General features: G+C 38.6%; 1 protein-coding gene across 1 annotated transcript in view; it reads right to left on the bottom strand.

Moving 5' to 3' along the window:
* Window positions 1-884: 884 nt before the first annotated feature.
* The window catches only part of IRS2 (insulin receptor substrate 2), a 28536-nt gene continuing 13957 nt past the window's right edge, over window positions 885-15463 (bottom strand). Inside the window, exon 2 of the mRNA XM_054655058.2 lies at window positions 885-3414. Coding sequence (XP_054511033.1) covers window positions 3410-3414 — 5 coding nt within the window. The 3' untranslated portion in view covers window positions 885-3409. The remainder of the gene's footprint in view (window positions 3415-15463) is intronic.

Consider the following 15463-nt stretch of genomic DNA (forward strand, 5'->3'; position numbering starts at 1 on the left):
TGCTGCAAGAAAGAGAAATGCTCTTTTCCATTCAAGCCACTTTCAGAGGAAGGCACTCACCACAGTGAGACAGGTTTTGCCCTTTAAAGGCCAAGGTGTACAAGCATGGTCCTTGAACCATCCCCAAAACATCAGGCAACCATGACAGTACCAGCCCTTTAGCAGCAGATGTGGCCAGAAGACTATAACACACATACATAACATAATATAGCATACCTATCCCAAGGCAGGACTTCACCTCAAATGAGTTTAAACATGAAAGACAGTGAGATCTTGTCTCCTACTTGCACCAGCAGGCCTTGCATCTGATCAAAGATATGTCACTCAGACACTCTTGAGCTTAAGCAAAGGAGTTCTCACCAAGAGAGCTGCAAAACAGACATCAAGCTTTTTATGAAGCTACTATTGGTGTCCCTGCCCCTCATTGCCACATTCCCTGTCGGGAGCCTGACCCATACCCATCACTTTCCTGGATGCAAGGAACACAGAAAAAGGGTGTCCTGTCAGGTGTGAGGGACATTCCTACTGACCAAGTCAGGCTACAGTGAGCCCGTGGTGTCTCAGACTGCAGCCCAGGTTCCCTACACACAAACCAGCAGCAGGAGATAACTCCAAACAGCATCAGTTCCCACTCTCCTTGTACCAGCAGCAGTGACTACACAGCTTCCATAGGGCAAGCCTGTTCTCACTACATAGGCTGCCAGAAAGACTGCCACAATCTTCCACTCACTTTTAAAACTGGAATTAAAAATTGAGATGATTTCTGCTCCTAGTTATTTCCTCCAATACACAAACTTCACTTTTATAAAACCAACTGTTTTATACTGAAACAATATTTTAAATGATTCCATGATGTTTTAGGAATTAAAAGCAAAACAAGTATGTGCAGTGCAGTAAGATTTATTTACAGAAAGCATGTTTCCATTCAAAAGAGAGAAAAACTGATTTTATGTAAACAACCAGAAAAAACCACTTCACCCCTAGAGAAAATAGGCACACAAGTACTTTACTTCTTTCATAAATAATGTATTTTATTGCATATGGCTATTAAGGAGAGCATCCATGAACAATACAGACTAAATACAATACACTACTCTAGTTCCATTTATTCTGGTCTCCAGCAGCATCACATTTATCCTTATATACAGCGTGTACATTGGAAGACACAGCAAGATAAGTTAAGTCTCTTGTCATATCACAATAGCAAGAAATATATTTAACATCTTGATATCCAGAAACAATATGTACCCAAAAAGAAAACACTGCTTAATAACTGTTAACGTTATATAGCAAAAAATATTTTAAATTTAAGGTAAGTCAGGCAAAATGTACAAAGACCCAATATACATTGTGAAGTTTTAGCAAACATAACATTTATACATTTTGGTTCCATTCTGTAAACTAAATTAAGAATGTAAGTATTGCATATGCCTTTGTGAAATATACAGGATAGAGAATATTTTATTATTTTGTCAAGTTGGTTTTTTTTAAGTTGTTGTATGCAGTTTAGCCATTTGTTTTAGTGGCATGATTTCTTAATTGATTCAGAGGGATATTTGAAAATAGAGGCATTCAAAACACTGAATTCAGCAGGTACCACACTCAGTGCTGGTGGGGGGTGGAGAGGGGTCAGACAGAAAATGTCAAAGGTATGCAGGATTTTTTTAGTTCCAGACTTGAACAAGCAGCATTTTAGAATGTCTTAGAACCATTTATAGCATTAGTATTAGATAAAAACTCATCAGATCAGATATTTAAATTGATTTTAGATCTAACATTGTATTAACCTATGCACTGCTGTGATTTAAGACCCCAAAAATTACACTGAAAAATAAAGTGTGCCATGGAGTAGGGAAGGAATTAGTTTACATTCATCTTTGTCTTGTAATACAATCCTCAGTTCTAAAAATTCAGCATGTAAGCAGGAAGACTGCATTGCCGTTCGCTGTATTTGTAAGACATTGACTCTTGTCTTCCTCAGAAAAAAAAAATCCCAAAAGAAGATAATGCATTGTCAAAAGTGAAGTACAGGGTCCACCAAGCACAATGATTAAAGAAAAAAAAAAATGAAAGAGCCTCGCATAACTCATAACTTAGTAATACTTACATGTCTATCAGAGCAGGCACTGGTGGGGTACCCTTAAAATGTACACAAACACTTCAAGCAAAGGAGAACTAAGGTGGCATGACATTCTGCTAGTCTGGTGCAACAGCTGTATGCACTTTTGTGACAGTTGCTGCCACACCACTCAGATTTTCAGGCCACTGGAAATGTGATGCAGTTAGCCTTGAAAAAAACTCAGGATAAGTGACTGCAATGGTTCTTCTTCCCTGTAGTAGTGCCTGCAGCTACAATGGTGCTTTCTTGCTAAAAGGCAAATATCAGGACTCTATGGATGGCAAGATAATACTGTGTTAACATTAGCTCTTGAATCTGCCTGATACCCATTATCATCCCTGCATTCCTAGCATGCTTATGTGGATTTTTGGTTACAAGAAATGCAGCTAAGAACAGTTAGCTGACAAAAGTGAGCTTGTAAATAGAAGAAAAGGCTTTTGCAATCTGAAGTACCTACATAAACACCTACATAGAGAGGATTAAACAAGTGTGTCAAAGGTACAGAGATACCCCTAATACAGGTTGATGTTTTTAACTTATGTTACTTCAGTTACACATTTTATACTTTTTAACTACTCTGAATCCTCTGTCCAAGTCTGATTCACAGAGTTTCATCCCATTTTAGACTTTTCAGTGCCCTGTTTAGGCTTTGTCTGAGAAGTAAACCCTGGGGCTAGTGATTCAAAACCCAGCAGCAGCAGCAGCTGTACAAGTTGCAAGTTCAGTAAGGCTGGCGACCGTTCTTGAGAGACTCAGCACAGAGATAAAGGAGTTCCTGTCGACACCAACTCTGCAAATCCGGCTTTACTTTGAACTGAGGTAGTACTGTCGTAGGCTTGAAATTATGCCAGTAAATACCAGATCTTGCTGCTTCAGCAGGTGTTACAGAATCCCCTAATATGCCAGAGAAGAAATACAGTTTGTCTTTGAAGAAAAAGAAAATGAAGGCATTGGCCATTAGTTAAAGAGGCCGGCAGAAAAGTTCCTATGATTTGAAGAGCATCTCCAACTTCTGCCGAAACAGCAGCAAAATGATAACACAGATGCCATGACAGGTAATGAGTTAGGCAGGTTGCCTTCCCTTCCTCCCAGATTTGTTGTATGGTTTAGCCCACAACAGTTATGCAACTGCTAGGACCAACACTAACAACAATAAAAAGTAAACGTTAAGCAGCTTCAGTTCCCAAAAACAGAAACCAAAAAAACAAATAAACAAAAAGGTATATGCCGAGCAGCTTCTTTGAATGTTGTACTCTGTTGTTTGAGGTCATGATGAGAAAACTAATTCCTTCACTCTGAAAAGAAAAATGAAAGAAAGTCAATCAAAACTGCAAAAAAATTCCTTCATATATGATACAGACAACACAAAAAATACCACAGAGAGATGATTCAGAATGGGTTTTCACGTTGAAAAAAAAAGCAGATGTTCAATAATTGCTTTCATATTTGTATACACCATAAGGGATTGCAAAGGCCATAAAGGGAGTATTCCCCAATCCAACACCACCCCCTATTTTTAAGAACCTTTCACCTAAGGCTCTTCAGGTCAGCAAACTGCAGGACACAAATTCTCCCCCACTCAAATTGCAACCATCACAGTTTTTTGCATCAGTGGGAAGGAAAAGGGGTTGGAGAAATTAGGTACAAGCTTAACTCTTTTTTTTTTTTTTTAAACATAAGCAAAGGATAGAAAGAACCTTCTTTTAATTTAGTTATTTGATTTACTAAACAACTATTATTCCAGAAGTAAAAAAATGAATAGGTATGTAAAAGGAAAGAGGCTTCTCCCAATTACTGACTACAAAGCTGCTTTAAACAGTCAAGGTGAATTATGCAGTGAAACAGAAACTGATTACAATGAGACCCATTCTATTTTAAAAAAATGCAGTTGACTCTTGTAGTGTTTCTTCACTGCAAAGAATTAATGGATAGCATGTGCCTACCACACAAAGGAACATTATTATTTATTAACTCACAGCATTAAAATGATTTGATAACATAGCCATTAAAAATCAAAATTTAATAGTTCTAGCAATTTTCTTTGTTGTATGTGGTCCCCAAGTTTACAAGTTAAATGAAAATTTTAGTTAGATGATGTATTACATGAGTTTTTCTAAAAACAAATTATTTGGAACATTTTGGGAACACTGTTACTTAGAAAAGTCTGTAGCTTTGACTGTATTGATACAGGAAGTCAGTATTCCTATATATTTTAATTCCTTTGGGACCACAGAACCAAAATAAATTAGATACAAAACATGGACGTCAAAGTAAGCCCAGCACTTATCAGTGCAAGTTTCAATCCATGTAAGGCTCTGATAAACCAATACAAAGCCTTTTCCTTCAAGTTTACACAAAAACAAAGGCTGACATGTCTTGGAAACACACATAAGCCTTGCTAAATTGCTTTGAATCTCTGACAGCTAAAGTTTACTCAAGGCATTAGTCCTGCTGGAGTCAACTGGAGCCACTATATGATCAAATACTTGGGATATTACTTGGGATTTTATTTCATGCCACATCTTGAGATGAATTAATAGCTTGCCAAGACCAAAAGGAAAGTGCCTCATTGTCCCCACCCACTGCCACCTACTTGATGCCCCTTTTCTGATCAGAAACTAAGTCAAATCTATCCGTCCAATCTTCAGTAAATGAGTTTTCATTGTTTGTTCTCAAGAACTGGCTTATGATGCATCTGGGGGGGAGCTCCAAATCTGCCAACACCATCCCAAAGGGCTGTATGGGTGAACATGGGGAAAGGATGGACAGCTCTTAGGTGGCAGCAGCAATTCCTCATTTGAGGAAGAAACACTGAACAAACCACTTTGTTCCCATTTTTGTCCAGGGAAGTACCACAGATGCATCATGTAGGCAAACAAGTGAGTGTTCAAAGGTACCTGCTAACTCTGTGTTATTGCTTTCCTCCTTCAAATGGAAACCAACACAGCAACTAAATTTACATTCCCCAAAGTGAGAATGAAAGCCAAATAAAATATTTTTTAAAAAACTAAAAATCCTGATCTTCAGGTAGAGAAATTGCTGGAAAACGCAAAGGATACAAACAAGTATGGTCCCAGAAGTATGCCAGGGTAGGGCAGACATGAAGGAAGAGCAGCTGAGTACATCTGATATTGATCTTACAGTACAGCAGGTACTCTCCAGGCAGAATTAAACTGGAGGAGGTGGAGTGGCTGATGCTTCAAAGCACTTCCCTACTTAGCTGACATGGTTTTGTAGGCAGATGATAGGATTGTGGGCACAAGCCTAAAACCTTATGATGCAATAAACACATCATCCAATGAGTCTATAAAGATGACCTATAACTCAAAAAAACACCTCAAACATAGTCTTCAATAATAAAACTATTTCCTCCAACTTCAATAAGCTTTGAATCATGTTTTGAATAAGCTTTGAATCAATAAAGGAAAAATAACTACTGTTACCACTTGACCAATGTAATAACAATGCCACCTTCAGAGGAAGCCTACTTGGAAAAAGAAAATTGCAAGTTCCATACCAAAGTAAAAATAAAACAACTAACCAAACAAAAAAAAAATCTACATCATGTTTATTTTTACCTCAATGACTACTATCTTTTATTTATTTCAAGCCTCATGTCAACCTTCCGCTCACACAGCAAGTCACGGCAGTACACACCATCTTTAATACAGGAACTCAAAATTCCTACAGCACACAAACATACTCTTTGGTATCTTCACTCCCCATGGGCATGCACTAATCAAAACACAAAGTCCAGCACTGTGTCAATACTGAGGTTTCCTCTTGGTTTTGAGTTTTTCTTAATAAAGCATCCATGATCACTGCCGAGTTTCCAAAACTACTTAAGTCATTTGATTCTACCAGTGCTTCTCAGAGAATAAATCACAGTATAAACACACACACAAACTGCTATGAAACTACCAAATACTCACAGACTTGCTAAATACACTGTGAAGAGAATACAATGGTTAGTCAATTAAAAATCTACTCTGCCTATTAATTTTCAAAGTCAGTAAGCAGCAAAACTAATTTTTTTTTAATTTCTAAAAATAATTCTCATCTGCTAACAAGCACGCAGGCAGAAACAGTTATTCATGTGGCTTGTGGCAAAACACGTTGCTAGTTATTCGTAATCAGTAAATTTATTCCACTGGCAGTGTGACTGCCAGAGCACATCAGGCATTGGACACAGAACCCCCAGCTCTGCTGCAGGCTTCTGCCCTGACTCCAGGCAAATCACTCAGTGGCTTTATCCCTTTGTTCCTCCTCCCCATGTCATCTGCCAAATCGATTAAGGCTGTGATTCTGCTAACTAACTTTTCCTGGAAGAGCAATCCTATTGATACAACCAAGCTGGAGGCTAACATCACGTACATCTGCAGGCATCAGGCCAGGCCATTAGACAGCACAACCCAAGGAACTGAATCCCACTCACAGAGAGGTCTCTTTGGTACACCAGACACCTGAGAGTAGATGGATGACCCTGGGCAAAGCTGCTGGCCACCCAGAAAGGGCCAGTGCAGCCTCCACCAGCAGGTTACACTGCCTTCCCAGCACTCAAGCTTCCACTGTCTGGCTGGGCTCCTGGCAGGAGATTGGTCAAAGGCACCCCACAGGTTGGAGCCTGGTGCCTTGGCAGCACCATGCCCATGCCCACAGCAGCCTGTGTCTGCAGGCAGAGTGGAGCAGAGGGAAGGAACAGGCCTGATGGAAATAAACCCCTGCTGAGCAGGCACTGACAGAAACCAGACGGGGTCTGAACCGCAGCCTCCAAGGGCTTCCTTACTGAGGCATCACAGGAGCCACACTCATCATAAGGTCACAAACTTGGCCAAGCACCCAAACGCAGATGCAGCCCAGGGTACTACTGGGAAGCACACAGTGGGAACCAAATCCTGACCTGGCTCCAAGGCCCATTAAGCAATGCAATGAATACTGTACTTAACATCATAGGTAACCCTGCTAAAGATAACAGAACAACTCATGTGCTGAGCTAAGGCTCTCCAGAAGTAATTCCAGAGAACCCATGCTCCACTTAGCAGGACTACTCTTACCAAATAAAGCTGAGCACAGACACTTTCAGAGGAACAGGTTTCAATCAGAGCTTAAACATTCACTTTACCAACACTTTGCAGAAAAACATGAAGTAGTGTGCTCTGAAAGTTTACAAAGCTCACAAATAATATCCATCCAAAGTAAAATGTTTCCACATTTGATGAGAAAAACAAGTTAAACCATGAAATGAAAAATCAACATTATTTTTATTTTTTTAAACAAGTCATGGTAGATTGTAATTGAAACACGCTGCACGAAGCAACCAGGCTCTTTTGATATGTTATTCCACTAAGAAACAGTACATGATGTTGTTCAGATATGTCTCTTGTTTTATGAATTTAAAAATGCGAGCATCTGGTCAACACAGATTCTTCATGACAAATAATAAAAAAATCACTAAATTTCTTTAGAGTGTTAAAGTAGGGATTCTGCATCCACAGTAACCTATATTAAAATGAGCTTGACAGTACTTTTAACTCTTGTGTCAAATGGTTAGAATAGTATCACTTTGAACTGCATTAATATAACCATGGGGAGAGATTAACTTTTAAAGTGGGAAACAAACTGCTAGATTGTCTGGAAAAAAGATGTTGCATGTCACCACCTGCAAATACCTTTTGGGTTTGTATGCCCAAGCATACTGTCAAGAGGTCAAAATCCTCATCTGCACTCATGGACAAATCCCCCAGAATTTCTAATCAGCATCAATTTTCAACCAAAGGTACTAAAAACCAGAATTATTTGTATTTGATGCCATATATTTACATGATAAATACTTATTTTACCTATGATCTTGCATTGGAGTTTAAGCAGTTGAGTCTATAGCAGAAGTATAGATGAGAATGTGGGCTATGCTTAGTTGACTTCAGAATTTGATATAATTTGTGTTTCATATAATTTTGTCAAGGTTCTTATAGATTTTGTAGTACTAATAACTAAACATTCAAATGTAATTATGTGGAAAATAAAACTATTAAACTTACAAATGTAATTGTAATGAATTTCTAGTGCTGGTCCAGAAATACATTTTCCATGTAAATTATAATAAATATAGGCACTTCTAATTTAAAATTAAGAAACTAGACATGCTCACTTTTCCCAGAATTAATTTAATACAGCTGTGATCATATCTCTTCATTTCACAGCCACAGCCAATGTCTACTTTTAAACAAGTTTGTATAGATGGGATTTAATCCCATGCTTAGGGATAAAATAAATTGGACAGAAACCCCTCAACATAGTACTATCTGAAATACGTTCAATTATCCTCTCCCTTGCCAGCTGCGTACACAATCATTCAAAAGCATTACATGAAATGAAACAAAATCAAGCAGCTTTCTCTGAGTAAACAAAATGCTAGACAACAAAAATGTTTAGTCCTTCTGCCCTTCCACTGGGAGGACAGAAACACATACGCAGCAGCAGCAGATGTGGAAGATACACAGAAAAATTGCCACTGGAGAGATGTGTCTGTGGCAGCCAGTCAAAGAGCCACTCCACAGTACACACACAGCTTTTAGCCATGGTGGAACAAGAAGTCATGCTCCTGGTTGATCACCATTATCATACATGTGAAATTGCCTCCCACCTTACAACCATCACCCTCTTCCCGTATCAGTGCAGATTCACCACCCAACACTACAAGCATGGCCTCAGTGGGGCTGTTGGCTTGAATTCACAGCTCTGTTCACTACACCAAGGAGAAAGCACAGCTTCTCCCAGGTGCAGCCTGCCAGCAACGTGGGAACTCCAGCAATGCCACTTTGCACACAAAGTGTGGCTGGAAGTTTCTTAAGAGACAGAATTCTTGCAAAACAACATGCTTACCTTCCAAGTGACGAAGAGCAAGGCTGGAAGGGATCAGTGACTAGCACACAACTACCTACCAACCCCATCTCTGAAGACACAACAGCAACTGAATCAGCATGCCTGCCCCAAAAGCATATACTGGGCAATACTCAGCTAAATTCAACCAAACCGTGTGTACCTCTGCATTTCAGACCTACTCACCCTATGAGGAGTGAGCCATTCCAACTCCTCAGAGTCAAGGAAAAGAAACAGTGACTTTTAAGCAACAATTTTTCTGCCCTATTTTATATTGGGCTCTGACAAATAAGAGTTCTGAAAGGTCTCAAACTCTGTGAGGTACACAACTTGGTATACCTTTTAGGAACAGAGATGATACCCTTTTACACACCTTTACAGCTGCTGGGAAGTTTGCTCAGCTGGGATGTCAAAGGCATATTTGTGCCCGTTCTAATTTATATCAGTAGTCATTAACAAGATCAACAAGTTTTGACAAGGAAGAAGAGCTCTTGTGAACCAGAGCTTGATATTCTCACACAACTGCCAACTGAAATGCCATCAAACTTAATTGTCCTATTTCCAGCAGGTAACAGTGAGATGGGGAAAAAAACAAAACACTACAATCAAACTTCTGGTTGAGATCCACAAGTGAGAGCTTGACTGCCATTCTAGGTAACATTGGACAAATACCAAAGTTCAAGAACTGCTCCTGAGCCACTAGGCTGAAAACACATGCCTAAAACACAACATTAGAGTGTTCTCAAAGAGCTTAAAAGTATGCTTTTTCCCCCTCTCCGACTTGGGATAAAAAGTAATTTTTTCCACTGGTTAAATTGAAGAAATATTCACATTAAAAATTTAAATATTCATAGGAACCGGGATAAGGACTCATGTAAGTTGTGGGAACTCATGTTCAGTCTCTCTTTCCATTACAGTGGATATCTAATTATTCCATAAAAACAGCTGCAGTAAGAAAGAACAAGAGCACTCCACCCAACAATATATGGTTAAGACATGCCATAAGGTGGTGAAGGGGAAAAGAGGACTGAGATCTTTTTTCAGTCAGAAAGGTACTGGACACTGGTCAGTCCCAGGTAAGTGCTCTTGCTGCATAAATATTGTGGCGAGGGAACAGAAACACTACATCCAGGCACTCTTTCAAAGACTAATCCCTGCCTCCATCACTGCCAAATGGGCTTAGGCACTCAGTATCAAAAGAGGCTTCAGATTTACAAGAGAATCCTAGAGGAAGACATTTATCTTCCAGAGAGCAGCATGTTTTAAAACACAGGGCTCTCCAGCTTTCACAGTCAACCCCCCTCCTGTTCTGTAAACTGACCTTCAGGTGCCTTACCAAGGAGACAAACACCCCTGGCAGGACACACATTCACTTAGGCATCTCACCTGCCACCCAAACACACTGGATGCTCACACACTAAAGGGTAGCTGGCTACTGCAGCTTTTGGACTTTCAGGTTAGGAGACATGTCCAGAGGAATGCATCTTCTTGCAGAAAAGATACACAGGGAGAGAAGTGAGAGAAAAAGAAAGCAGGGAAAGCATAAGAGGAATGACCTGGCATGCACAGGAAGGCAACTTTTTCCCTACAGCTTTCTCTTCTTGCCACATCCCCACTTAAAACTCTTGAGCAAACTAAAGTAGGATAAACATTTTAAAGGACTGTTTTCCAATTTTGACAATACTTTTCTAGAGATCTTTTATGGTCTTACCCTTGTCAATGTGAATCTGTCAGTAACAGAGAAGTGAGGAAAAGATGAAGCTAGGCAAGAAGTTTCATCATGTTCCATGATGAAAATACATCACCACTCCCTGAAACCATTTAGTGAAGTGAGCAATGCAACACAGAAGTGCTGCATTGAAGCAGGTTACACTCTCCCCTAATCCAGTTTCCTCTCTCTGACAGTGGGTCAAAAGCAGCTGCATACAAAATCCAAGATTTGGATTTTGCAAATGGAGGTACTACCCAAAGTTCTCTTTACTTTCTAATGATTTACCTATAAGGACAAGCCAGACTGTTAAAGACCATGAGCCAAGCTCTTCTAAACTTCTTTGCTACTGTAGACTATCAGCATTTGGCACAGTGCATACTTTCTGAAAGCCAGAATCACAAATTTAGCAGGGTGCCCCAACCCTGTTGATTTCAACACCTTCACATTTTTCAGCCTTAATACTTATCACTCTATGAGTCTTCTCAAAAGCAGCCACTCTAACACAATCCCCCAGCAGACATTCCCCTCTATTCCTTCAACAAACAGTCTCAGTAACCAAACCAAAATGATGTCTCAAGAATGATACTTGGATTTGTTATTTACAAATTTTCTTCTATTCTCCTTTGCAGGAAATACTTTGCTAAAAATTACAGAAAAAAATTTTAAAATAGTTTTATGTTGCATTTTAAAAACAAATATGGGCATCTGTAACTTCTTACTCTGACTTTAATCCAGAGATGAATTAGCATTTCTTTCTGTAGTTGACAAGGATTTCATTGCATAAAGAAGTTGGTATTATATTAAGACATGAAAGGAAAAGATGTATTTTTGTCATACGGAAATGATAAATATCATCTACATATCACTCACAGATGCTAACTAATACTTTGTTGGAAAGCAGAGGCAAAAAGCTTAGTGAGCTGTTTAGAAAAGTAATTTAGGTGGTTAAATCTTCTGAGAACACAAGTTTTGAAACTGGACACTGGTCAGAAAATAATTTGTGAAAGCAGAAAGCATATAATTATGTCCTCTTTCTGACCCATATTTTACTTTCTTTCTCAAGCAAGAAACACAGATTATACTGAATGAATGCAATTGTAGCCAGCTCCACTGGATGCACCTTAAATCCTCCTCATCTAATAGTTTACTGCAAAGAAAGTGAAGGAAAGTGAAGCCCAGAATGATTTGCTCTGCAAGACAGAGCAGATACTAAAGCTCTGCATTTTTAAGAAAGGCAAGGTGAATGCAAAGCACCAAGTTTACCCACCCTCAGGAACAAGAATATGTGAGACATGCAATCAATCTCAGTTCAGAAAACAGCACTTATTCCATTATTTTTTTCAGCCATGAGACTGCAGTAGAAAATACTACCTCCCTCAAGAAGAAACAAGCAAAAAAAAAACCAAAAAAAAACCCCAATCTGTTAAAGTATGAAAAATACTATGCTCTCAGAGCAGTGTGCTTTCACAGCACTTTTCTCAAAGCTTCAAAGGGATTTCTTTAAAAAGATCCAAAAAATTCATGTCAATTACTTTCAACATTACTAGTTCCAGTGCAAAATACACTTTTGTCTGTAATAAGAGCTCTCAGTAAGTATTTACAGAAACAGAGGTGTACTCGACTGTTTCACCAGGTTTTTCCTCCTCTCCCAAGTGCTCTTACACAGGTGTATTATTCGTTTTATGATTCCCTGCATTTGCTGCCAGAAAATATATTTATAAGCAACCAATTATTACACTCAATTTTCTAAGAAAGGCTCACTAGTACCAATATAGCATTTTTTAAAAATACATTTTACTTACAGCAATATGTCTGATCACACAACTATACAACTGACACTCACATCTTTTTGAAATTTTATTATGCTGCCAGGACTGTTTCTATAAAACAGATTAAAACCCATCTTTGTCACTTAAGATGGAATACTTTAGAGATTGGCTCTAGTCCCACGATGCTTAGCAGAGAATTCCCCATAATTTCAGGGAGACTTTCCAGCACATCAAGACCTGCATGCATTTTCTCCTACTGCCAACACTCCAGCTCTTTAAAGCTGCTTAGGACATCTGTAATAGGTGCAATGAACACCCCAGGATATCATAGTAAGGAACTATGATTTCCTGTAGGCTATAATGCAGTAGCTGAGATTTTATAAAGCTATGATGCTGTTCTAGAACAACAGAAAGATCACAGGCACTGCCAGAAGAAATGCTTTGCAGAACACCAGTACTTCCCCCCCAAGGCATCTGCACCTTTAAAGCCCAAGTTTGCCTGCAAGTGCCAAAGCCCTGATACTGTTGCATAAATCACATATTGTGATTGACCAGGAAATATACTGAAAAGTGTTCAGTCAACAGTGCAGAAGCTGCACAGCTGGAGAGAACACAAATCCCTTTTAATTTCACATTTACTTAACAAGTACAATATATCATCAACTAACTAAAGTACAGTCCAGGTCAAACAAGAACACATAACTATGTTAGCTGATCCACATACAAGTATCAGTCTTATTTCAAGTCTTTCTGCTTAAAATAAGACACTGCACAGCAAGGCTGATCTCACAAGCTGCAGATCTCTCTAAGTTAGATGCTCCATTATGCCAAGCATACAGGCTCCCTCTATGATCAAGGGGGTGGTTTTGTGCCCATCTCCAATCTCGAGAGGCTTTGACCAGCCTCTTCAATGCTGAAAATACACCTGTATCCTTTTAATGACTACTTATGGAAGAAGACAGATCCTTCTCTGAAGAGGAGTCTTTTGGTAGACTCCTAAGGTGCAAATGTGGGCATTACACAGTTATTACTACAGTTCTGCATAAAGTGCAACAGCATTGGCTAGATTAAAAACAACCACCATATACCTGGAAATCTAAACCAGGAACACAGACCCTTAGGACATACAGGAGACATTTGAGTTGCAATCTGCAATATAGAAGACATGAAGCAGCTTCACTTATGACATATACATGAAGGTCCCTTAAGATTCCCATGTCCTGGGGTTAACCTATAGCCTCTCTCCCTTTTTAATTAGAGTCATGTCCACCAGACCAAAACAGGATCCCAGCACAGCTGAATTTCACAAAACCTATTAAGAAAAACACAGATAAATTGCCTCCTCTGGAATATCCTCCCTCAGCTTGCAAATAATCCCATCCCGTCTGGGCTAAACAATCCTACCACAACATTTCTACAGCAAACACAAGCTGCTTGTTTACAATAAGGAAAAAAAAATCAAGCAACCTGAGGCACTAATAAAAGATACAGCAATTTTGAGTGTCTTTCCCTTTGATGCCTCAGCCTCTCCAACAATCATCATCAAAAAAATAAAATTCAGATTCAATCTACGTTTGAGACCACAGATACACTTTTGTATAGAGCAGAAATAAGTCTTGGACAAAATTATATAACCATGCCCACAAAAGATATAGGAAATAAACCCAGCATGAACAAGCTTCTCGATATCAAAGCTTTTCAAATTACAGTACAACATACTCTGTGGACTGTATTAGAGGTCCTTATTTCCAGCAGCTATTTTTAGCTAAAATACCTTAAAAATTAATTGAAGAAATTAATTATTACTATTCCAGAAAGACTATTATGGGGTTACAAATGGCCAAAAAAATGACCTAAGACAAAGAGGAGAAATGGTTCTGAGCTTCTCTATTAATAGCTCATCACTACTACAAAAAATCTTGGAAATCTCTGTCAAATTAAAAGTACCACATTCCAGAAGCAGGGAAGTTAAAGAATATTGTCACCATATACACGAATAAAGACACACCTACTAGGAAAAAACCTTCATGATTCAATGAAGAAACAGAATTTCAAACTTAGACAGATGGTAAGGCTGTTCATTCCAACCATTACAGTCATAGCCACTGTATACTATCCTGTACCACTTATTTTCAATGTTTTTCCTAAACTAAATCAGAATTTACACAAGTTCCTCTTGCTCCTGCATTAATTTAAAATTACCAAATATGAAACAACAGGTTTTTATGTATCAAGCACAAACAAGGTTAATTCTTACCTGGAGTAAGAAAACAATGTGTATCTAATGCAAATAATAAGTTAATGTATTTTGAGACATACTAAAATGTTTGACTATGGAATCAAACCTAAGAACTTACTCAGGTACACACACACAGCCTAGCTACACTAATGAATAAGATAAAGCCACTTCACAGCCCAATAAAACAATGGGTTTACATGGTAAAAAAAAAAAAAAAAAAAAGATTGCAAAAAAAATTAAACATATGGATTCAATAAAAGACTTCTTTGTCCACTGTTTTGACATCTTCAGCAGAACTTAATAAAACTTTGTCTTCAGAGTAGAATGAAGCATCAGCTACTCAGGTAACCCAAAGAAAACAAATTGGAAAATCCCTCAAAAGACAGGCAAAAAATGAGTGCCTGATAAAGGGGTTAAGACACCCTACTAAAGACAGGATACACAAACTTCATTCCAGTAGGGGTGGAGAGTTTAAAGTTGTCTCCCTGTGCATCACTTCTCAAAATAACTCACTATTTCCTATGAACATGTTCTGAAGTCCCAGCACCTTTTCTTTGTTATTGTTATAAATCCTTAATTCTGTTTCTCCTGTGCCTTATTAAGGATACTTGTGAAAGCAAAAAGCATATAATTATGTCCTCTTCTTACCCATATTTACTTTCTTTCTCAAGCAAGAAACACAGATTATACTGAATGAATGCAATTGTTGCCAGCTCCACTGGATGCACCCTGAATCCTTCCCATCT

This window comes from Agelaius phoeniceus, chromosome 2 (genome assembly GCF_051311805.1).
Source record: "Agelaius phoeniceus isolate bAgePho1 chromosome 2, bAgePho1.hap1, whole genome shotgun sequence".
NCBI lineage: Eukaryota > Metazoa > Chordata > Aves > Passeriformes > Icteridae > Agelaius > Agelaius phoeniceus.